Below are 25118 nucleotides of genomic sequence, written 5' to 3' on the forward strand. Positions count from 1 at the left end.
TAGTATGATGTCACATTCTTGCAACCATGCCAAATGGCGCTAAAGACCATTTAAAGAATGATTTCTATCAGCAAAAAAAAAACTATTCTGATTATTCAACTTGGAGATCTACTGCAGACATTGCCAAAATAAAGCCTGTGGCCAAATAAAAAATTCCAAACATCCTTGGCATGAATTTGTCTTGTCTCTGTTTGTGTAAGATGGTACTGTAACATCAAACCTTAGATCAGAAGTTTCCATTTTTTTTAAATATTTTTTTCCCTCACTGTGCAGTGTATGTCGTGAGTGGGTGATGGACTGTTTTTGTGTTAATCCTAAGACTAATCAAAGACTACCTATAGTATAACACAACAGCTGTCATCATTTTCTCATTTTGTCTTTTTTTCTGTGATGTAATTAAAATAGTCAGCAGCCAGTTTTCTGATACAGAATTCCACCTATTTAAGCATGACTCCCCTCCATTGAATTTTGCACTATGCAATAAGAAATTTAAAGGAAAACCTTTAGCAATGCCATGCCCTCATATTCATTGTCCTCAGAAATCCTTGGAGACATATCCTCTCACATTTGCCCTAGCAGTGTCTGGGAATTTATTGGAAGAAGCTTTAGAATATTGCTGGAGGTAGGGTTCCCTGTTTTTTCAGCTTGATGTGCTGAGGCCTTTTCCTGAAAAGGGGATGGACAGTAAAATTGAAGGTAAGAGAGAAAAAATACATTATCACCATTGTTGTCATTTTCTGTCTGCTGTTTCTGGTGACATTTGTAGTAGCAATAAACTGAGATGGGCTTATCTGCCAACCATTCCATTGCTCACCAGAGATTATTTTGATGAGATCAAGTGAACAGCATTCTTTGCAAATGACAAAGATGCAACTCTTAGGTTATAAAACTGGTTACTCTCTAAACCTCAACTACAAATTGAAATTCTGTTTAGAAAAATCTTGGTATTGTCTTACTACCAATTATGGTAACATTGAACGTGAACAACAATAGCTTCACAAATGGAGGAACTGAATGGCACACGGCTGCTGCCCCAGTATCCCATATGCTTCTGGCACTTTCCAAAAGATACCACTTGTTCCACCATCATAAGCTTTTTCCAAGACCTCAAAACCTACATAGATAGGACTGGCAAATTCCTATTACCCTTAAAGGTACAGTGTGCAAAGACCAAATGATTTCTACTTGTGCACAGAGGGAATGTGTATTGTTCCTTCTGAGCATAAGGTTCATTTATCAAAATTCTGACAGTTTTTTTTTTTTTCTTTCTAGGGAGACTGAGGAGTAATATCTCTTGGTTTTTCAAACATATATTTTTGTTCCCCATTTGAAAAACTGGAACCATCACCATAGTTTCCCAACCCAGTGCACTGTCTCCACGTTTTACCATGAAAAGGTGAATTACCCAAAAAAACTCTCACAGCATGTTGTCCTTTCAGCCTATCTGGTCATATGCCCTCCGTGCCTGCTTTTCCACTACAGTGCTTTGTAATCGTGACATTTACCTCAGCCACAGAGATGTACCAACACTAACCAATGCCTCTGTCACTGCGTTTTGGAGACCCTTATTGTGTTCTCTTAGCAATATTCCTCAAGTTTTCTACTCTCCAAATTGAAGTTTCTCTGAGGCGACTCCCTCACCCACCAGAATAACCTAAGTTGTACAATGCCCAACTGGAGGCTTGTGTGAGTATCCTCACACCTGCCTGTCGCCTCTCCCATGAGCAAATTGTGAATAGAAGGGAGGCCACTCTTGATTATAAAGTTTGGCTCAAGAACTAGTACTGTTTACAGAGTTGAGTCATGTTATATATACAGTACTTGGTATTTTTAAACCTCTATATGAATTCCAGCAATATCCACAATGGAGAATTTTATATTGCAGTTCCTAAGAGTTGGTGCTTATTGGATAGGATTATCAAATTCTTGCCTATCATCTGAATTATTTGTACCTTGCCCTGTACTTTTTGTATGTGTGATGAGCCCACATGATGACTCAGTGCTGATTGAACCCTACCGGGTTTCATTGGTCATCTTGCCACCAGGTGCTTGCTGATGAACATTGCTACCAGGCTTGACTCCAGATATCCATGTTCTGGGTAAGATCCTCTTTGATTGTTTGGAATATTCATGAAGAAATGTTATGGATTACTCTCTGTTTGACTCCTCCCATTATACCAGTTCTCTGTGGATAATGCAAACAGGAGCACATGTAGGTAAACCATATATCTCTTAAGGATGATTGAGGCACACAAGACCTCCAATCTAGCACACCAAAGTCACGGTCCTATGAGAAGAGAAAACCTATCATAGTAATTTATTTTATTTTTTTTCTTTATTTTTTTGCAGTTGGGGTTGTTTGTGAAGGAAATTTACTACTGGAAAAGAAAATTCTGTTAGAAACCATGAGTAATGGGTTCCCCTTGGTTTATTTTGCCTTCAGGCTGGGTATAATTTCTGTTTAAACATGTACCACCTGACTGCTCCCATTTTTAACAGCCTGCCCTTTCTTCCTATTACCCTTTTTGTGCCTCCATTTGTAAAGGCAGGCAGGTTTGAAATTCCTTGATGAATTTGGAAATTAGAAGGTCAGGTGGGCTGGCCGAAACTGACCCGTTATTAGGTTGTTTGGAGAGTGCAGGTTCAGTTTTTTTTAAACCGTGTTGCTGTGTTTTGAATTTTTACATCTTTTAATCTTGTTGACTCTCTTGAAGCATGCTGAAGAGTAAATTGCTGCTGACTACTCAGTTTTGAATGGTTTGTGTTCATGTATCTTTATATGCCTCACTGTAGTTGGCATACTTTATAGTTCCTTTTGATCACTCTACTAATCCTTCTGGCAAAATTGATCAAAATGTTAGTCTGTGCTATTTTTTAATTTCAGTCATTGTAGTATTGTAATAATATTGTTTTGTAATCTGAGACATTACTTAGCTTTTGGTTGTATTTGAAATGAGTGCGATTTCTGAGATCTAAGCTTTGTGTTTTTTCCAATCTTCATACTACTCCTGTTTGGATTTATATTAGCATAAGTATATGGTAGATTGATAATGCGCTATTTTGTCAGGTGATGATTGCTGATACTGAGGTTATTTTTGACCCATTTTGTCATGCTGAAGTGCCAGGTCCCTTACAGCAGTAGATCTCACATTTAGTCCTGAAGGACCTCTGTGTCTGCAGAATTGTTGTCCAAACAAAAACTTGGCTTACTAATTTTTATTGGATTATGGATTAAAAGTGAATTTATTTATTTTGTTTTTTTGATGCTCAGGGTGTTTTCACCATCATTGTGATTTTCAATTAATTTTCCAGTCTTTTTGGTTATTTGAGCTAATCTTTACTGAGCATGCAAATGGATATGCCAGCACTTACAAGCCTTAAGTGGGTAGCTGCAGCCTTTCAACATTCAGTGTTATTTGCCAGTATCTACTGCATTTATTGTTAATTGTCATTATTAGGGTATACATAAGGATGCAAACTCTACAGGAAAAGCGGAGAATTAATTGCACATCGACAAAAGAGAGTTATGCATGTAAAGTTGTGGCAAAATGCAATATCGGCAGTCCCTGGGTTACATACGAGAAAGGGACTGTAGGTTTCTTCTTATGTTGAATTTGTATGTAAGTCAGAACAGGTACATTATTTTAATAAATGCTATAGTTGACCGACTGTAACCAAGTGCTCTGCCAATGAATGATGGAGTTTCACCTCTCTCTGACATTTTTATTATTTCTACTTTATTTTCCATAGTGATGTTTTTTCTCTTCTTTACTGTGTCACCAGCACTTGCATCTGATTTGTGTTTCAGAGAAGAGGTGAAGGGTGAAGACAAAAGGTTAAGATGAGCTCTTCTGCACAGCATTGTACACGCTATCACAGCAGGAAGGCACCCGTCGTCAGCACGTCTGGTGTACTGATGAGAGATGACTTCCTGCTATGTACGTAACGGTACAAGTAGGCTTGCTATTGAGAATGAATGGGGCCAGCGAGGGGCGGTTCACGACCCGCCCACCACACAGTCACCTCCACTTGCATACAGTATGCTGCCTGCAGCATCCGCCCACTGAGAACGAACAGGGTGTGGCTAAAGGCGGGTAGTGAATTGCCCACCACCACCCCCATTCAACAGGCAGCCACCCGAGGCACACTACAATGCTGCCCCCCGCCGCCCCATTCACCCTCAATGGCCTCCGTTCAGCCACAACCGGGTCACCGCTTGCAGCATCACCAGCCACCCACCGAGAATGAATGGGGCAGTCAGGAGCAGTTGCTGCGGCAGTGGCGTGGTGGGCGGGCAGCGAACCGCCCCATCAAGCATCCTTCCTGCACACGAGTGGTAGCTGTGGCCCCGGCGACTATGGACCCTGGGTCACCACTTGCCGCACACCCAGCCGCCCACTGAGAATGAATGGGGTGCGGCTCCTACCGCGCCATTCATCAACCAGAGCCGCTCGAGGGACACTACACTGCGCAACCACCAAAATCGCCCCCTTCAGTCACCGCTTGCAGCGTCTCTAGGCCGAAGATGATGGAGCGGAAGTTACTGAGGAGCCTACGTCACGTCCCCCAGACAGATGAAGGAGCAGCCGCGGCCCCGTTCATAAGTTGTATGTCGGATGTCCGTAACTTCGGGACTACCTGTACTTCTAAAGTACATCTAAATGTTAATTACTTACTACTTTGCTTTACTGAATTCTTTGTAAGATGAGAAGTAAAATGAACACCTAATTAAACAATCAGCTAGGGGTAAATTGACTTTCTGGGTGGAACATAAACCTTCAGTTACAGTGGGCCCTGAGGATTGAGCTTGGGAAGCACTGACTTACAAAATATCCAGAATTTTGTTACTGTACCTTTTTGTGCTTTGTAAACCTGTACAGTGTGAAAGCAAATAACTGATTCCTTTTATTAGAGTAGTCATACTCAGCCTGATCTAAGTGACTTTGTTTCCTGAGATTTGCTGAGAACCAGTTAAGGTGTTCATCCAAGCAAAACTTGAAACAAAGTTTGTCATCTCTGTTACCCAAGGGAAAAGTTTGCAAATGCAATTGCATACCATGGAATCATGTTTAAGCATACCATATTTTGCAACTACCTGTTAGAATTTAGTATTTTTAAAATAGGTTTTAAACTGGGTTCCTGAGAGTATTCCCATCTAGTCTATAGGTGTTTGGTGGACTTAGTAAAGATATACAGCTGTAGTTCATCTGCATTCGAATGAGCCGGAGCAGGAGAAAATTTATCTCTTGGCTGGCCTGTGAATGTCTCTGTATCCCCCTGGAGGATGTGACAGGGGTAGAGGGATGTCTGGGTATCTTTGCTTAGACTTTTGTCCCTGTAGCCTGGATCTAGGAGAGGCAGAAAAGTGAGAGAGGGATGGTTTTAATCCGAGCGCTACATAATGTTATTTTATATGGTGCTTGGACCTAGGAGTAAATTAAGCAATTTTCTTGTGCATTAGAAAGCTGCCTTTCTTGCATTGATATTTTTAAAGATACTGTCCTTTTTTTTTTTTTTTTTACTATGTATTCTATATATCATCTCATACAGTTTGACTCATGAATTTTCAGAACATTGTTTGATAGTCTCATTTACCAGCTTTACTCAGTGCAGGACAACTGTTTTAATTGTCTTTGTCACTTTTAACCAACCACCCCCAATATATTTTTTTATACATAGATGTCTATCTTTAAAATTAATTCTAGGTTGCAGAATTTGGCTATGCTTTGGCTGGAAGGGTTAACAAGGCTTAATGGGGACTTTTTCCTATGGAAAATTACATTGTCTTCTGACAGAGTAAATCAGAGAAAACATTGTTAACAGCATTCTGTTTCTTAAAAGAAATATGCAAATTACACACATCTTTCGCCACTTCTCACATTATACGAAAGGCTATTTTGGCATATACCAACCAAATTGTAGCTGTCAGTGTTGGTGTCAACGTATTTAGGGTAGAGAGATTAATAAGACCTTTTATAACCCTGTTTAAAACTTAAATGTATTGGGCTGTGCAATTGTGAGACTGACTTCAGACTTCTGCAAATAACGCAAGATTGTAGTAAGAAATACATATTTGAAAAATTGGCCCAGCGACAATTGAGCAAAGATTATTATTTTTTTTTTATAGTATAAATGAAATGTATACTGTATGTAGCAGAACAAAATACAAACGAAGAAGGACCACATACTCATATAAATAAAGGGTACCTGTATGGAGCAAGCCTTCACAGCATGTGTAAATGTGGTGCCTGCCCATATGTTGGTACAGTGTTAATTGTTGTAGTCTGGACATACCTCTCATACAATATGTTAAACTGAATATGGGTATGACCGTCAGTTTATAGTAAGGAATTTGGATGGTTTCAGCAGATAGTTACTTATGTGAACATACTGTATTTTGTCAGACTGAAATACTCTTCTGTTTTTTAAAAAAAAAAAAAAATCATATGCATTTATTGATTAAATAATGATTAATTGTGCACACTGGTGCACCTCTTTATCCTTCAAAATGCTTGTTAACAATGTACTATTGAAATATGTTCAACAGCAGGTTATTTTTTCCGTCTTTCTTCTTGCTTCAACTTGCACAGCACTCTGAGCCATGTCCTTGAAATATAGGGTCATTTATTACACACACACACACATCAAAAACAAGGCAATACTCAAATATAGTATCTTCAAGATATGAATACACCAACATAATATCACATTTCCCATTTTCATTTGTCACATAACATGCATTACATTTACAATTATTTACAAGTTCCTTAACAACAATGGTAATGTAACCACAAAGCACAAAATCTAAAGCTAACAATTTTAATGTGCAAAAGGTCAATTTTTTTGTAAGTGTGCATTAAATTCCTGCATTTTTCTCAATCACTTCCCAAGATGACGCGAGTACCCTGTTAACTACTCGCATTTCTCACTGTACTCTTTGTTTGTGCCTTTCTGTCTTCTGGAAGAAAATTAAAATTGCACTTTGAATAGAAAATCCTTGTAACACTTTCACAAGAAACAGTAAAAGCTCTCTGTAGCTAATTCTTTGTGATAAATTCACATTGTGACTGCTAACTGGAATGTGCTTTTTTATTGTATAAAATAATTTTAAATTTTGTGCCTTGATTGTTACCACCTTTCTATTTAATTATTGATGCACTGGTTTAGAAAATAGCATTTCAATATTTGGTCCCTTTACCCATTTAAAATTAGAAATGGATAATGTTAGTTAAAAATATTGCATTGTGTATTTTGAAAAGAGCAGAAATAAGAAATAACACAACAAATCGTTCTGCCAGAGCACTTGTGTTCATTGTGTGTATATCAAAAATAACTTCTTACCATTTTGTGCTGCTGGTTAACTGCTTCATGGGTCCAGTTTTGATTGCTGGCCATGCATTGTTCACATAGAGAAATGTGCAATTTACGGTGAACTAGCACCCAACCTAGGTATGATTCCTGCTTTGTGCCCAGTGCTGCTTAGCTTCCCGTCATCCTGTGGTGTACTAAATGGGCTAAGAAATAAATTTGATGGAGAGTGCACATTTTTTGTATAGAATACACAGTTTTGTTAGATAATTTCCAACCTATTTTATGTAGTCTTGCTGTTTAACCATGTCTCTTCTCTTTTTATCTTGTTAAAGATAAAAACATGTATTCAATAATACGGTATTTCTGCCCAGTATTTACTCAGGCTCCTCTTGATACTGATGAAGAGAAAGTTGCTATATCAAAAGAATAAACAGGAATTGTTTAATCTGATTCATTGCCTCACTTGATGATAATGACTGATTTTTCATTTGAGGCTTTGCTGATGTTTGGTAAACTGTATACAATTATTTTTTTTCCTTATTGGAATATTAGTAATATGTTTGACTATAGCTCTACAGAAGCACAAGTTTGGGAGCTGGGAATATGTGCAATGGATTTGAAATGATGGTAGAAACTGTTTCAGACATTTTTTAGTAATTAAAGTGCACATACAAAAGTATTAATAATAAAAAACAAGAGTTTTTCAAAGTTGTATCAATTTATTTAATTCCTTTACGGGAGTTGCACATATCTTGGTGCTGTAGACAGACTTGTTGCTTACTTCTTTATTGGTTATTTTCTCCAGTATATTTAGCCAGAAAATAACTGCTGATTGGATGTTTTTTTTTTTTCCCATCAGATATTTATATTCAACGGATGCTTTGTTGGAGCAGTGGCAGTGGTACTACCTGGCAGTAAGGAGGTCAGGGGTCATGCCGTGGGTGCTCCCAGCTTGAAGTTTGTGTTTTCTCCTGTGTTTCTGTGAGTTTTCTCCAGGTGCTCCAGTTTCCTCTAACCATCCAAAGACATGCAGATCAGATAACTTGGCGTTGCTAAATTGGTCCTAGTGCTTTCCCACTCCCAAATGGGCGTCAGTCCAGGGACTGTTCCTGCCTTGTGCCCAGTGAGTGTTGGGATAAGCTTCAGCTGCCTTTTGTTTAAACACAATTAAAATCAAAATTTATTTTCCTTAGCATGAACTGCAAATTAAATGATAGTAATAAAAACCTTGCATGATGCGAACATTTTACATTAAAGCAACTTTTGTTCTTTCTCTGTGTAGTAAATGTTTTCATTGTTTGAGCTCTTCCACATTTAATAAAGTTCTAGAATTGGGTGTTGGAGGTACAGTATATATATAGTGATAAACTTACTTCTTTGGATATTCCAGACATATTCTTTTTGCTTTTTTTTTTTTTTTCTTGATGATACAATTTTGAGCAAGAGAGCAGCATTACTTGGCACATACTTTATTATTATTTTTTTAATAAATGCTTCTATTATTCTGAAGGGGATATTGCCCATACTCCTGCCTGAGGGACGAGTACTGTGGTTGAAATGCATTTGATTAGCCTGGTTTGGTCTATAACTGTGTGACCAACGGTAATCTAAAAGATAATGGCATAGGCAATTTATTTCCTTGTACCTATAGGGCTATTTGTTTTTATATTCTTAAATCCATTCAAAATTCATATTTACTTAAGATAAGACTAGGTCTTTGGATGGAACAAATCTGTTGTATTATTCCTAGCTGTGACAGTTAACACAAGCCCTGCACCTTGTATTTGACACATTTCGTCTGTTCTGAAAGTCAAAAATTGTTTTATTATTGATTTTTCTTCATTAAGCCTTAAGAAAAATATAATCCTACTCTGTTGGGCCCTTGTGCAAGGTCCTTTAGCTGAAAGTTTCTCCAGGGTTGCTCTACAATGGCTGACCCTGAGCTCTCACCTCCAAAAGTCACGTAAAAAGACGGTTTTACCTTGGGTATTAATACAGTGTACCAAAAAGTTTAGTAATGGATTACAGTATATGTCTGTGATGGTTCATGGTATACATGAGGATTGGCTTTAGGTATATATACATTTACCCTGTTGGTATTTGTATTCTTAATTTATCACTATTTTTATACTGAGATGAATGTACCAAAATTACCTTTTTTTTGTTCAGTACATTAATGTTGTATGCCCAAAGGCATCTAAGGAATTTGCTGCATTGCTGAAAAATGGAGACATAGGCAGAGCGGTAATGTAGTAGAATAAGTAAATAGTGAACTGTCTCGGAGAAAATAGGATTAATGTGCATCAGTTACACTTCATTAGATCGTAAAATGCTTGGGCTTTATATGTCCTTCTTGTGAACTGTATTGACTTGTGACCCTTCTGTTTCCTATGACCTTTTGAAAAATTGATATGTTGTAGGGTCAAATATCACACCAGTATGATGTCAAGATTAGTTACTGTCAGCTGTGTTCTCAAGTTGGTCTTTTTGATGACTTTGCAGGATATTTAATATCACTAGATTGGCCAATTGTTTGGTCCTGGGTGTTACATTGGTATATGTTTTTGTCTTGTTCTGCCACATTTTAGTGGGAATAGATAGAGTAAGACCTTCCAGTTTTGTGCTTTGTTTTTAACTCCTTTTTATGTATGGTCAGTTCCCAAAACTAAGCAAATGCAAATCTAATAATGGAATGGTTCCTTTAGTGATTGTATGTTTGGGCTAAATATAATCTGTTGGTGATTGGTGTAGCACTCCATTATCACACAGTTTATGTTCCCATACATTACTACACACACACACACACACACTCACTCTCACTCTCACTCTCACTCTCACTCTCTCTCACTCTCTCTCTCTCTCTCTCTCATATATATATATACACTCACCTAAAGGATTATTAGGAACACCTGTTCAATTTCTCGTTAATGCAATTATCTAATCAACCAATCACATGGTAGTTGCTTCAATGCATTTAGGGGTGTGGTCCTGGTCAAGACAATCTCCTGAACTCCAAACTGAATGTCAGAATGGGAAAGAAAGTTGATTCAAGCAATTTTGAGCGTGACATGGCCGCTCTGAGTATTTTACAATCTGCTCAGTTACTGGGATTTTCACGCACAACCATTTCTAGGGTTTACAAAGAATGGTGTGAAAAGGGAAAACATCCAGTATGCGGCAGACCTGTGGGCGAAAATGCCTTGTTGATGCTAGAGGTCAGAGGAGAATGGGCCGACTGATTCAAGCTGATAGAAGAGCAACTTTGACTGAAATTACCACTCGTTACAACCGAGGTATGCAGCAAAGCATTTGTGAAGCCACAACACGCACAACCTTGAGGCAGATGGGCTACAACAGCAGAAGACCCCACCGGGTATCACTCATCTCCACTACAAATAGGAAAAAGAGGCCACAATTTGCATGAGCTCACCAAAATTGGACAGTTGAAGACTGGAAAAATGTTGCCTGGTCTGATGAGTCTCGATTTCTGTTGAGACATTCAAATGGTAGAGTCAGAATTTGGCGTAAACAGAATGAGAACATGGATCCATCATGCCTTGTTACCACTGTGCAGGCTGTTTCTCTCCTGTTTCCAATATTAATTTGTTGTACCTTGGATAGGCAAGGTAAATTCTCACTTCATGTATTATTTTGGCACCCTTGAGGGTGAGACTTCTAATTTGCTGGCAGATAAGCGTAGTCTATGAAGGCAATTTTTGTTTAGAGTAAACCTTTGACTTGCTTTGCTGTTTTAGTATTCTACAGTACTTCTCAGCAAATCTTTCAGTTATTTCTTAAAAAAAAAAACAAAAAAAAAACTGCATAGTGTTCAGTTGTGCTGCTTTAGGGATTCAGAAACCTAAATATATCCAAAACCCTTGAACATGGGGTGTTTTGCATGTTCTTGTGTGTGCATGGATCCCTTCCCCCATGAGTGCATAGTTTTGCACCAACATTCCAAAAGATACATGACATTCTGTGACTTGGCCCTATGATGTACTGGTTGTGCTGTCCATAGAAGTTTCCTCCTTTGTGCCCAGCTCTCCTGTAATGAGCCCTATCCTAAATTGGATAAAGCAGATTTGGCAATTTTATTTAATTAGTGACTGGGAGCCCAATCGAATCGGGTTACAAATTCTACGTTTGTGAAATCCATACTTTCTCTGCAAATAATTGTTTTTTTAAGTCCTTGAAATGATTTTGTTATCATGGCACTGATATGTGCTTAAAATAGACCTTTTCGGCTGATGTAATGAAGAGCTTCCTGTTTAAACTCCACTTGCTTCAGGGGCCGTAAGTTTGCGTCCCTATTACTTGCCCAGAGAGTTTGGACACGTCGTTGTTGTTGTTGTTGTTGTTTACATCCCTCCTCGGGCGAACGAGGAGATAGCGGGTGACATCATCCATTCTGAGGTTGCTAAGTTACAAACACAGCAACCTCAGGCGCTTGTGCTAATCGCTGGAGACTTTAACCATGTGACATTGGACAAAACATTACCTGCCTTCTCCCAGTATGTGGATTGTAACACCCGGGGAAATAGGACAGTCAACCTACTGTATGCAAACGTTAAAGACACATACAACGCCACCCCGTTGCCTGCACTTGGGAAAGCAGATCATAACCTGGTTCTGCTTCAGCCTCACTACAAACCAAGAGTCAAGGCGCTACCTACAACCACACGCTCATTCAGGAAATGGTCCCCTGAGGCAGAGCAGGCTCTGAGAGACTGCTTTGGAACTACTGACTGGGATACCCTGCAGGGATCTTATAGTGAGAACATTGAGGAGGTTGTTGACTGCACTACTGACTACATCAACTTCTGTATGGACATTGTAGTTCCAGTAAGAACAGCACACTGCTATGCTAACAACAAGCCATGGATTACAAGTGACATCAAGGGCCTTTTGAACCAGAAGAAAAGAGCTTTTAAAGGCGGTGATCAGCATGAGATCAAGCGCGTGCAGAAGGAACTCCAGCTCAGGGCGGCGAATGAACAGTACAGGAAAAAGCTGGAGCAAAAGTTGCAAAATAACAGCATGAAGGAAGTGTGGGATGGGATGAGGATCTTCACTGGCTGCAGCTCAAAGCGGGGTGCCTCTATTGAGAGAGATGTGGAGAGAACAAAACAGATGAATGACTTCTTCAACAGGTTTGACCACCCTAACCCACTCTCACCTTGGAGTACTGCACCCTCCACCCATTCTTCTGCTGATACCAGCATAGAAGAGTTTCCCCCAACCCACAATTACAGCAGCCCAGCTAAGCAGAAAGCTGAGGAGACTTTGTGCCAGCAAAGCAGAGAGTCCAGATGGAATATTGCCACGACTGCTGAAGGCCTGTGTGTTGGAGCTGGGGAGTCCTCTACAGCATATCTTCAGCCTGAGCCTGGAACAGGGGAGTCCTCTACAGCATATCTTCAACCTGAGCCTGGAACAGGGGAGAGTCCAGAGGCTTTTGAAAACATCTTGCATCACCCCAGTCCCAAAGGTACCACGTCCTAGTGAGCTGAACGACTTCCGGCCTGTCGCTGACGTCACATGTGATGAAGACCATGGAGAGACTGCTGCTTCGCCACCTGAGGCTGCGAGACGTGAACTCAGCTCTTCGGTGCACCTCATTTGATTTTTTTCTGGCAAACCAATTTTCAAAACAAACTGTATTTTATGACTCTAATCAGAGTCGGAGTAATAATTATGTTGGCGTGGTTATTTTAGATCTGAGATCGGCTAAAAGTTAAACAATGACCATTGTTAATACCCAGCCGTCATTACTCAGTTTGCCAATAGATGTCAGAAGGACGGATGCCAAAACCGAACTGCCCAAAGATAGATTTCGACGTACCAAGCAAATGGCGATACGTTTTAAATTTACTTATGGTTCCGGAGCTGTCAAAGGGTTTAAGTCAGTCGACAATGTTCGTCCTGGAAAGTACGCCCCACTAAACCAACGTTCCAAAAACCAACCGAACTTACTGTTATCTGCTCGAACCAACACCGACTTACTATACTCGGCCGTCCAGAGCCGTCACTGAAGCATTCGAACATTCTTAGCCAATCATGCAATACTGCGTCCGCGTTTGCCACGTTATGTTCTAACTACAGAGGCAGAGTCCCATTGCATGGTTCTAACTTGTATTGAGTTGAGGTATTGACGCGAACACCATACATTCGGATAGTATCAATTCTATATAAGGATACTGTATATCTATTTACACTGATCTGATACACCTGGAGTTGAGTGTTCCTTCACCAATTCGAAATATATAGTATGTGTGTTAGAAGTAACGCTCAAGCTTTATTTTATCATATGACATTTTTGTCTCTTCCCATTTAACACCAAATGATGGTAATTAGCTAACTTTCCAGATTTTCTTTTTACACATCATAGTTTGCATTGATTTTCATCTTGCAAATGGAGATGTTTAGCTGCAATAAGAATGTAAAACTGTATATTAGAAACCTAGAATTACTAAAGATAATGTATAAAATATAAAATTCACTCTGCAATAATTAAGCATTAAGCAGCAAGTATGAACAAAAGGTGAATACTATATGTGCCACTAGTGGTTTGCTGTGCTGAAGGGTTTTTTTTTTTTTTTTTAAACCCTCTTGCATCCATTTTTTAGCTCACTTAACTAATGCAATTAAGTACTTCTGAGAAGCTGATGTCTATCCTGTCAATACTGGGTGCAAAGAGAGAACCAATCTCTAAGTATGTTAGAAATGTTGTGACAAGAATAAGCCATTCAGTCCAACAAGCTTGTGCTCTCCATCACACTACTAGGTCATTTATTCCATGTGTCTGTGGTTCTCTACAAAATCTGCCCTTAAGTTTACAACTATGTCCCCATGTTCTTTTTGAAATAGGGGTGCCAAGCCACAGGAACAGTTTACAATTGCTAGTTGACCTAATATGTATATCTTTTGGGTGTGAAATAAAATTGGTGAAGATGGACAAAAACCAACATACTGCAGTTGTAGCAGCCCTGAGGTTCTCATATTCATGCTATTAAAAAATAAACATTTCATTTGTTTTAAATGGGGAAGCCAGGGCACCACCCATCCTGATTTGACCAGCACCTCTTCTCTTTCCCTAAAACGAGAGAAACTCCACAGTGACATTAATTATTCAACAAGAATTTTGTATATTAAACTATTTACCCAGACAAATATACACTTATTTACACAACCCACCCCAATAACCCATGCAAAACTACTAATATGCAAAAACACAGTCTATGTGACGGGATAAAACAACAATGAGACGACCCCGAAAACGGGAATAGTTTAACAGGTGGAGGCCACTGACATTTTTCCCTCCTCATCTTTTCTGTTTTTTCACTAATTTTGCATTTGGCTATGGTCCGTGTCACTACTGGTAGCATGAGACGATATCTGAACCCTACAGAGGTTGCACAGGTAGCCAAACTTCTCCAGGATGGCACATCAATGCGTGCCATTACCAGAAGGTTTGCTGTGTCTCCCAGCACAGTCTCGGGGGCATGGAGGAGGTTCCCAGGAGACAGGCAGGTACTCTAGGAGAGCTGGACAGGGCCATAGAAGGTCCTTAACCCAATAGCAGGACTGGTATCTGCTCCTTTGGGCAAGGAGGAACAGGATGAGCACCGCTAAAGCCCTACAAAATGACCTTCAGCAGGCCACTGGTGTGAATTTCTCTGACCAAACAATCAAACAGACTTCATGAGGGTGGCCTGAGGGCCCGACATCCTCTAGTGGGCCCTGTGCTCAAAGCCAAGCACCGTGGAGGTTGATTGGCAATTGCCATAGAATACCAGAATTGGCAGGTCCACCACTGGCGCCCTGTGCTTCTCACAGATGAGAGCGGGTTCACCCAGAACACCTGACCGATGTGAAAGGGTCTGGAGAAGCCATGGAGAACGCTATATTGCCTGTAACATCGTTCAGCATGACCGGTTTGGTGGTGGGTCAGTGATGGTCTGGGGAGGCATATCCATGGAAGGACGCACAGACCTGTTCATGCTAGACAATGGCACCTTGACTGCCGTTAGGTATCGGGATGAAATCCTTGGACCCATTGTCAGACCCTATTCTGGTGCAGTGGGTAGTGGGTTCTTCCTGGTGCACAACAATGCCCGGCCTCATGTGGCGAGAGTATGCAAGCAGTTTCTGGAGGATGAAGGGAGTTGATACCATTAAGTGGCCCCCGCGCTCGCCCGACCTAAATCCAATAGAACACCTCTGGGACATTATGTTTTGGTCCATCCGACACCGGCATGTTGCAACTCAGACTCTCTAGGAGCTCCATGATGCCCTGGTTCAAATCTGGGAGGAGATCCCTTAGGACACCATCCATCGTCTCATTAGGAGCAACCCCCCCCAACGTTGTCAGGCATGCATACAAGCACATGAAGGCCATACAGAGTATGGTTTTGAATTGCTACAGTATTATGAAATTTTGGCAAAATGGACTAGCCTGCCGCATCATTTTTTCACTTTGATTTTCGGGGTGTCTTTGAATTCAGCCCTCTGTAGGTTGATAATTTTCATTTCCATCAAATGATGTGTTTTCCTTTTCTTCCTAACACATTAACCAGTCCATATCAGTATAGATATCCAGCAGGGTTTTTTTTCCCCCATTGAGATCTGGTGTGTTTTCAAAGTGTTCCTTTAATATTTTGAGCAGTTTAGTTTCCACACTTTTGTAAGTGATACCAAATCAAGCTGTGTAACTCTTACTGTAGGTGGTGGTAGGTAATAAAAGCATTGTCTTTATGATTTCTAGTCTAGCTCTTAGCCATTTAATACTGTTGTACTGTTTAAATTTAAACCTTGAATATAGAATGACAAATACGTGGCAGCATGGCATTAGGACGGTAAAAAATACAAGTGGTGGATAATATATATTACTGTCTGTTAATGCAGAAGCACTGCTTATAAATCAGTGTGACTGTGCTTTAGAAATTTGTGGTTGTAAAAAATAAGTATGAAAATTAATCCAGGTGTCATACGAACTATGGAATGTATTTATTATTTTAAATCTTTACAAACAAACAATTTCTTGACTGTGTGCTCTTTCCTGACTTAATGAAACAGTGTTATCTGATATTGGAGCAGAGGGAGCCAAAGCTGTAATGTTATCCTTCATTGTCTTCTACTAGGTTACCTCACATCTGACGACTGGCTTCAGCAGACAAGAAGGAAAGACTGGTTAAAGGTAGGGGTTTGAAATTCAAAAGAACATAAACCTCTTTCAAGTTTTTGTTTTATTTTGATATCATTTTAAATTCAGTTAAATGTGTACCGTATGAAAATATGAAATAGGAATCGCCCTTAAAGGAGATTTTCCTCCACTGAGTCGGCTTTTACTCATAGTCTGTTTTAGCACATCCATGCTTATGATCAGGAATAACCCATGTCACTGTTGCTCAGTTTCTCATTGATATTACTGATAGGCTGACTTCTAACTAAAGTGTATAATCATCAAAAGGAAACCCAGAACAAGGCTCACTGCTGTGGCTGGGTTATTCCACTACCAAAAGACCAGTACCAATATTAAAAAATATATTTAAAGTGGATATTAGAAGCTTTCAGCTATTGTTAATGTAAAGGCTGAAATCTAGACAATTTTGGTCAGAGCATTTTAGACTTTAGAACAAATAATATTTAAATGTAAAACAAATTGATAGTTGTTAGGTAAAGTAATAAAAAAAAAACCCTTTGAAAGCCTTTGTTACCTAATACTTTTGCTACACCCTTTCTAATGGGGATTGTAACTGTGATTTTAAACTTTTGCATTCCAAATAATGTACAAAGGTAATTCACTTTCACCTAGCATCAGTACAGATTCCGTGGTTAATACTTCCATTGAGCTTGCATTATTTTGTATATACACGTTACTTGTTTTGATTATTTAATTCAAGGATTTGATAAGCCATCATGTGTTTACTTTCTATAAATTGGAAAGAATATATACATGTTTATCATAATGGAATTTGTCTGAATAAAAATGTTTTTCTAGAAAATTTGTTGTTGCTTATTTATTTAGCAGATGCTTTTATCCAAAATAATTTATGAAGCAAGGTATGATGCATGCAGGAATGAAGGTGCAAGTCATAAGTTTAGTTTGTGCAATGCAGATTGTGTAGTAACACTTTACTATAATATTTTTTTTCTCTGTCTCTCTCTCCAGGACTTTTTAATTTTCTCATAGGTTCAGCCACACTTCTCTCAATCCGTCATGTCCTCTGAGGCACGCTCTCCCTCGTCACCACTGTCTCCTGGTTCCCCATCTTCACCAGTACCCCCAGGGTCTTTGCACTTGCCAGAGACTGGAGGACGCAACAGGGAGCGTTCTTTATCTCCCATGAGAGATTATCTCATTCCCAGCCCTCTCCCAACAAGACGCACAAGAACCTGCTCTGCGTAAGTTAACAGTATTGCTGAAATACCCATTTCTGGTCCAATTCAAGATCTACAGTTATGTGTCTTACATAAAATGTGAAACATAGTTCACTTTGATGATACTTTGGGTAATTTTTTTGAAATTCACATCACAATGTTGCCATCCTTGTTGTGGTAATTGACAACAGCTAAAAAAGGCTTGTGTCTGTTGTTATGCCGTTTTACTCTTTATTTTGCTGCAATTAAGAGTTGTTTATGAACCCCAAAACCTAACCCATCAAATTTTCTTCTGATAGCCGTTTGTCTTAATTTATCAATGATTTGCAGTTCTCATAACTTGATGCACCACAAATTTGATACTGTAACTATACCATACTCTTCTGTGTTTCAGGTTCCCAGATTGGATTATACAAAATTAACCACCATCTTTTATTTTTGGATTAAAAGATTACAAGTTTTTCTTACTTTTTTTTTCCTTATTCCTGGAAGCCTAATAGGTAGTCTGTTGTAAAATTAACACAAGGAATTACGGTTCAGAACTTTTTATGACTGTTTTCATAGCATGTGGATTTTGTCTTTTTATGCATTTTATTTATTCTAACAATCTCTCTAAAGCGTCACTGGATTATGATATGTATACAATAGCTGGTTTTCCTTTGTTTGACTGGCATTTTTTTTTCCATGTTGTAAAACAGTTTAAAAAATTATTTTCTAGAAGAACAGTCATAAATGAGTTTGTGCAGAGCAGATTGCACAGCAACACATTACCATAATTAATGTTTCCTTTAGTTTTACTATTAGGACTTTTTATTTTTCTTATAGCTTCAGCCACACTTTTCTCAATCTGTAGTGTCCTCTGATGCATGCTCTCCCTTATCGCCACTGTCCCCTAGAACAGGCTAATAATGGATTGCTGCTGTCTTTAAATGATCAATTCTTTTACAAATGTGACTCTGTAAAGTGTATCCTATAGAAGGCTCCAATGTGAGGCTTCATATACAATATAGTTTTTCTCAAATGCTAAAACACATTTCACAAACGTTTCCTCCATGTTCCCCAATGTCTAAACACAACACCCTTTTCTAAAGCTACATAAACACAACCACACCTTCTCACTTCAAAACTCAAAGTTTCACACCACAAGAGCAGCACAAAGCTTTCAAAAATGTAAACACTATACACATCATTACACACTACAGCAAAACGATTGAAAACACAATGCTCAATTTGTGAGAAGGTTCTTTGTTTCATAACTGCCAATGCATATTTTTAGAAACTTTACAGTAACGGATCTTCTTAGATCTCTGCAGAGGATTAGGCATTTAGATTTGTGAGTTTCATATGAAGAGTATAAATCTATAGAAAATTCTGCATGTACACTACTGTAACACAACTCAATGTAAAAACAGAATCTATTGCACACAACAGTACTCTTGAAAACATGATCAGGGTGTGAAGTTTTTTTATTTACTTTATTCACACCACACACACACACCACAATCACTGTGCGGGATCATGTCGCTGAGCTGCATCGGGCCACATCACCTCATCCACATCGCAGGCTATATTGTCTCTTGCCAGACACCGCGGGAAAAACGCCCTGGAATGGCGAATCCATCCTTGGAAGGCCTCCAGTGGGATGTCAACACAGGCCAGCTCCATTGCCCTTAGGAGGTTCTCTCTAGTGTATGGTTGTCTGTCATAAACCTTCCATCTCCACGATGAGAAGAACTGCTCTATAGGGTTCAGGAAAGGGTAGTAGGGTGGCAGACAGATGTTTAAAAAGTGGTTACTGTTGGTGGTGAACCACTCTCTGATTTGGATTGTTCTGTGGAAGCGGACATTGTCCCAAATGATCACATAAATGTGATGTGCGGGCCCAGGATGGTGGTGTTGGCGGTCCAGGAGGATGTCTTTTAGCTCCTCTAGGAAGGTGAGGGGACGTTGGGTGTTGTAAGACCCAAGGACGGCATGCTGGTGGACAAGCCCCTCCGAACCCATGGCCGCACAAAGAGTAATATTACCCCCCCCCGTTGGCCAGGAACCTCAGTGATGGCTCTTTGGCCAATGATGTTACAGCCTCTTTGCCTTTGTTTCTGCAGGTTGAAGCCATCCTCATCCAGGAAGAGGTACTCATGAGGTCTGGCCATCGCGTCCAACTGCAATATCCTCAGTGAAAATGTGAAAGTGCACAGGTGTTCAGAACAACAGTCAATTAGGTAGCACAGTATTGTCCAGAAGTAATGTAGGCCACTGAGCAACACAGTATGTCCACTAACTGTACTGTGAACATGGATGTATACTTGCACATACTCGTAACGTAGGTGTTTGTGTTGCGCAGAGTTGCGCTCAAAGGGAACCCTATAGACCTGTTTCATCCGCATCTTTTGGCGCATGTTTTACAATAACAACTGATTTGAAACCAATAGACTACTTTCACAGGCTTGTAAAACTGTATTGTGACAAAGAAAGCAATAGAGTACAATACCTGTTGTGTTGTCTGAATGCCCTGATAATGGTGGCCACGGTGAACCTACTCAGGTTTGGATGGACTCTTAGTCCTGCTTCAGCCATTGTCATGCCATGGACAATGACATGGTCAATGACTGTTGCTCGCATCTCGTCCGTAATGATGGTGCGAGGTTGTCTTGCTCTCCCTCCTGGACCTTCTCCTCTCCCTTGTTGGCCTCCTCCTCTTCCTCGTTGGCCTGCTCCTCTTCCTCCTCTGATTTGAACTCCTCTTCCTCATTGGCCTGCTCCTCTTCTTCCATGGCCAGCTCTTCTCCCTCCTCTGACTCGAATTCCTCTTCCCCTGACTCTGCCTTCATGCATTGTGTTTGTTTGGAATCTTCAGCAAACTGCGCACTCTGAACTTGCTTTTATACATGTGGTCACAGCATTAGCAACAAGTGTCTTCAATTTTGAGTCGTTGTGTGTAATGAGTGACGCCAGGTGTGTTCAAATATTGTTGACTGTGGCAAGCATTTTGCATCACATGAGCTTTCATTTGAGAATATGAGCAGTTCTTTTGCAACTTGTGTTTTAGCAAGGAAAAATGTGTTTAGATTTATGAGAACGGAGGATTTTGTTTTGTGAATTGTGTCTTCATGTGAAATGTGTTTATGATATTAGCACATTAGGAAGAAATTAAGACCAAGATGTATGACACTTGTCCACTGATAAAATAAACTGTATTTAGACTTGGTTCTAATAATAAAAGGATGATACACTGATTATTGCAACCACCTTACAGAATTCTGGACTTAAGTTTAAATGCTACCCTTTTATTATTATGTTGCTTTCTATACCGAGTCAGCTCATTCTCCCAATGTTCATTTTCCTTAATTCAGATTTTTCTGTAACACCCTGTGTGTGAGTGAGTGAGAATGAACCTTTTGTTGGAATGGCTCCCCATACAGGATTAGTTCCAGCTTTGAGTTCCTTGCCAGATGGTAGCCTCTAGCTCCCCATAACCCTGAAATGGATTAAGTGGGTTTGCTATGTTATTTTATGTTGCTGGTAATATGCTTATAATATAGCCGTCTTCTTATTTCTCCTCAGTGGTTGGCTTGAAAATATTTTAATGTTTTTTCAGCAGCTTTTACCTTTTCTTAAGATGCAGTTGCTTCTCTAATGAGTGTTTAAGTCTTTGGTTTTCCATGATTACTCTTTTTTTTTTTTAGGTATATCTTATTTTGTGAGTGGTAAACCAGCTGATGTTTGTAAAAAGATGGAAGTAAATAAAAAGGTTCAGATTGGCATATTCACTTTAAAATAGAAATTTCCAGAGTCTGCAATTCTTAGCTGTTCCTCCGCCACCATAGTGGCTGTACTGTGCAAAAGCTGTATGGCTTGCCCCTGATGGTCAATATAACTATCCTTGATGTATTCTTTCTTTTCTTGTGCATGCCCAGCCCCATAAAGTTACTTATGCTGACAAGTCTGCCAGATTAGCCAACTGTGTGTATTTTACTTAATAAAGAGCCATGAAGTATTTGGTCCTTGTTTAATTTCCTAAATGACTGTCTACTTTTTACATTACATTTTGTTTACTATATCTTACAGCACATACTAATATATTAAAAGGGGTCCAGAGTGAGCAAAAATTAAGTACAAATTCAAATTACAGTAACTTTGTTTATATAAAATGGTTATTCATTACCAGCAACCTTATGTAAAAAAAGTTATAACAGCATTCACAGTAGCTTTAGCAACAGTAATTGGGTTCAATTATTATTAAGCAGGCTCTTTCAGCATTGTTCAGGTATTTTGGCCTATTCCTCCTTACAATACTTCAGCTCAGTTCTTTTGAAATCACACTGCTTGTTTCATATTCTGTTACAATAGCTCAGCATGATTTCTTTCAAGAATTTGAATGGACGATTACAAAACTTTATCTGATATAGACTAGTATATCTGCCTTTCATTATTGTCATGACATGCTCCATCTTGTGGAGTGAATATCGATAGATAGATAGATAGATACTTTATTAATCTCAAGGGGAAATTCACATAATTCGGCAGCAGCATACTGATACAAAAAACAATATTAAATTAAAGAGTAATAAAAATGCAGGCAAAAACGGACAATAACTTTGAATAATGTTAACGTTTACCCCCAGGGTGGAATTGAAGAGTCGCATAGAGTGGCGGAGGAGCGATCTCCTCAGTCTGTCAGTGGAGCAGGACGGTGACAGCAGTCTGTCGCTGAAGCTACTCTTCTGCCTGGAGATGACACTGTTCAGTGGATGCAGTGGATTCTCCATGATTGACAGGAGCCTGCTCACTGCCCGTCGCTCTGCCACAGATGTTAAACTGTCCAATTTCATTTCTACAATAGAGCCTGCCTTCCTCACAAATTTGGCCAGGTGTGAGGCGCCCTTCTTTATGCTGCCTCCCCAGCACACCATCGCATAGAAGAGGGCACTCGCCACAACCGTCGGGTAGAACATCTGCAGCATCTTATTGCAGATGTTGAAGGATGCCAGCCTTCTAAGGAAGTATAGTCGGTTCTGACCTTTCTTACACAGAGCATCAGTATTGGCAGTCCAGTCCAATTTATCATCCAGCTGCACTCCCAGGTATTTATAGGCCTGCACCCTCTGCACACAGTCTCCTCTGATGATCACGGGGTCCATGAGGGGCCTGGGCCTCCTAAATCCACCACCAGTTCCTTGGTCTTGCTGGTGCTCAGGTGTAAGTGGTTTGAGTCGCACCATTTAACAAAGTCCTTAATTAGCTTTCTATACTCCTCCTCCTGCCCACTCCTGATGCAGCCCACAATAGCAGTGTCATCAGGGAACTTTTGCATGTGGCAGGACTCTGAGTTGTATTGGAAGTCTGATGTATATAAGCTGAACAGGACCGGAGAAAGTACAGTCCCCTGTGGCGCTCCTGTGTTGCTGACCACAATGTCAGACCTGCAGTTCCCGAGACACACATACTGAGGTCTGTCTGTAAGATCCACGATCCATGCCACCAGGTGTGAATCTACTCCCATCTCTGTCAGCTTGTCCCTAAGGAGCAGAGGTTAGATGGTGTTGAAAGCGCTAGAGAAGTCCAAAAACATAATTCTTACAGCACCACTGCCCCGTCCAAGTGGGAGAGGGATCAGTGTAGCATATAGATGATGGCATCCTCCACTCCCACCTTCTCCTGGTATGCAAACTGCAGAGGGTCGAGGGCGTGGCGGACCTATGGCCTCAGGTGGTGAAGCTGCATCCACTCTGTGGTCTTCATCACATATGACGTCAGAGCAACAGGCCGGAAGTCATTCATCTCACTAGGACGTGATACCTTTGGGACTGGGGTGATACAAGATTTTTTCCAAAGCCTCGGAACTCTTCCCCTGTTCCAGGCTCAGGTTGAAGATGCGCTGTAGAGGACTCCCCAGCTCCAGCACACAGGCCTTCAGCAGTTGTGGTGATACTCCATCTGGACCCGCTGCTTTGCTGGCACGAAGTCTCCTCACCTGCGCTGCTGTAATTGTGGGTGGGGATGTCTCTCCTATGCTGGTATCAGCAGAAGGATGGTTGGAGAATGCAGTACTCCGAGGTGAGAGTGGGTTTAAAAGCCATTTTCTTCTGGTTCAAAAGGCTCTTGATGTCACTTGTAATCCATGGCTTGTTGTTAGCATAGCAACGTACTGTTCTTACTGGAACTACAATGTCCATACAGATGTTGATGTAATCAGTAGTGCAGTCAACAACCTCCTCAATGTTCTCACTATGTGGTCCCTGCAGGATATCCCAGTATGTAGTTCCAAAGCAATCTTTCAGAGCCTGCTCTGCCTCAGGGGACCATTTTCTGAATGAGCGTGTGGTTGTAGGTAGCTCCCTCACTCTTGGTTTGTAGTGAGGCTGAAGCAGAACCAGGTTATGATCTGCTTTCCCAAGAGCAGGTAGCGGGTTGGCGCTGTATGCGTCTTTAACGTTTGTGTACAGTAGGTCAATAAGTCCTATTTCTTCAGGTGATACAATCCACATACTGGGAGAAGGCAGGTAATGTTTTGTCCAGTGTTACATGGTTAAAGTCTCCAGCGATTAGCACAAGCGCCTCAGGGTGCTGCGTTTGTAATTTAGCAACTTCGTAATGAATAACGTCACTCGCTATCTCCGTGTTCGCTCGAGGAGGGATGTAAACAATAACAAAAATCACGTGTCCAAACTCTGGGCAAGTAATAGGGATGCAAACTTATGGCCAACAGTTCGATGTCCCTTCAGCAAGTAGAGATTTTAACGTTTACATGTCCAGAGTTGCACCATCTTGTATTAACATAGAGCACGAGTCCTCCTCCTTTCTGCTTCCCGGAGGTACTTGCGTCTCTGTCTGCTCTAACTGTGCTAAACCCGGGTAGCTCTACGTTAGCATCTGGGATGTTAGGTGTTCGGCACGTTTCACTAAAACACAACAAACTGCATTCTCTGTAGATCCTGACATTTTTCACCAGTGCAGGCAGTTCGTCGATCTTATTTGATAGTAATTTCACATTTCCCAGGATCACAGAAGGCACCGAAGGCTTGTAGCGCCACTTTCTTGCTAGACGCTTGTCTTTTATCTTAGCACCGGCTCTGCTGCCCCAATACCGCCTTCTTACCTCGTTGGGTAAATAAGGAACCACACTAGCATGGGCATTTGTTCTCAGCGCTTGAAGTTGATTACTTGAATAGACGAGTCTCGGTGTGTAAAAATCTATCTCCAAGTATTAAAAACTGTCCAGGGAACGAGACCGCATAAAAGAAAGTGGTAGGAGTTAACAGTGAAATAAAGAAAAACAGATAAAGAGGTAGAAAGATAAAGTCATACACAGAGCTGCTAGAAAGGCTGCCACTTGCTTTTGCGCCTGAGTCTGACATTCTCCTAAAGAATCTTTGATAAAGTATTTGATATATGGCCGAGGTATTTTGCAGGAGAATGCTCCCAAA

General features: G+C 40.3%; 1 protein-coding gene across 3 annotated transcripts in view; it reads left to right on the forward strand.

Moving 5' to 3' along the window:
- carhsp1 (calcium regulated heat stable protein 1) overlaps positions 1-25118 on the forward strand; it is a 53643-nt gene that overhangs the window by 15646 nt on the left and 12879 nt on the right. Inside the window, exons 2-4 of one of the 3 annotated variants that reach the window (XM_039774082.1) lie at positions 1273-1396; positions 16452-16507; positions 17483-17715. In XM_039774082.1, the coding sequence (XP_039630016.1) occupies positions 17531-17715 (185 nt within the window). In that variant the 5' untranslated portion in view covers positions 1273-1396; positions 16452-16507; positions 17483-17530. Of the gene's footprint in view, positions 1-1272; positions 1397-8170; positions 8293-16451; positions 16508-17482; positions 17716-25118 lie in introns of those variants that run through there. The other 2 variants (XM_039774083.1, XM_039774081.1) reach the window with 2 other exon arrangements.

Source organism: Polypterus senegalus, chromosome 13, assembly GCF_016835505.1.
Source record: "Polypterus senegalus isolate Bchr_013 chromosome 13, ASM1683550v1, whole genome shotgun sequence".
NCBI lineage: Eukaryota > Metazoa > Chordata > Cladistia > Polypteriformes > Polypteridae > Polypterus > Polypterus senegalus.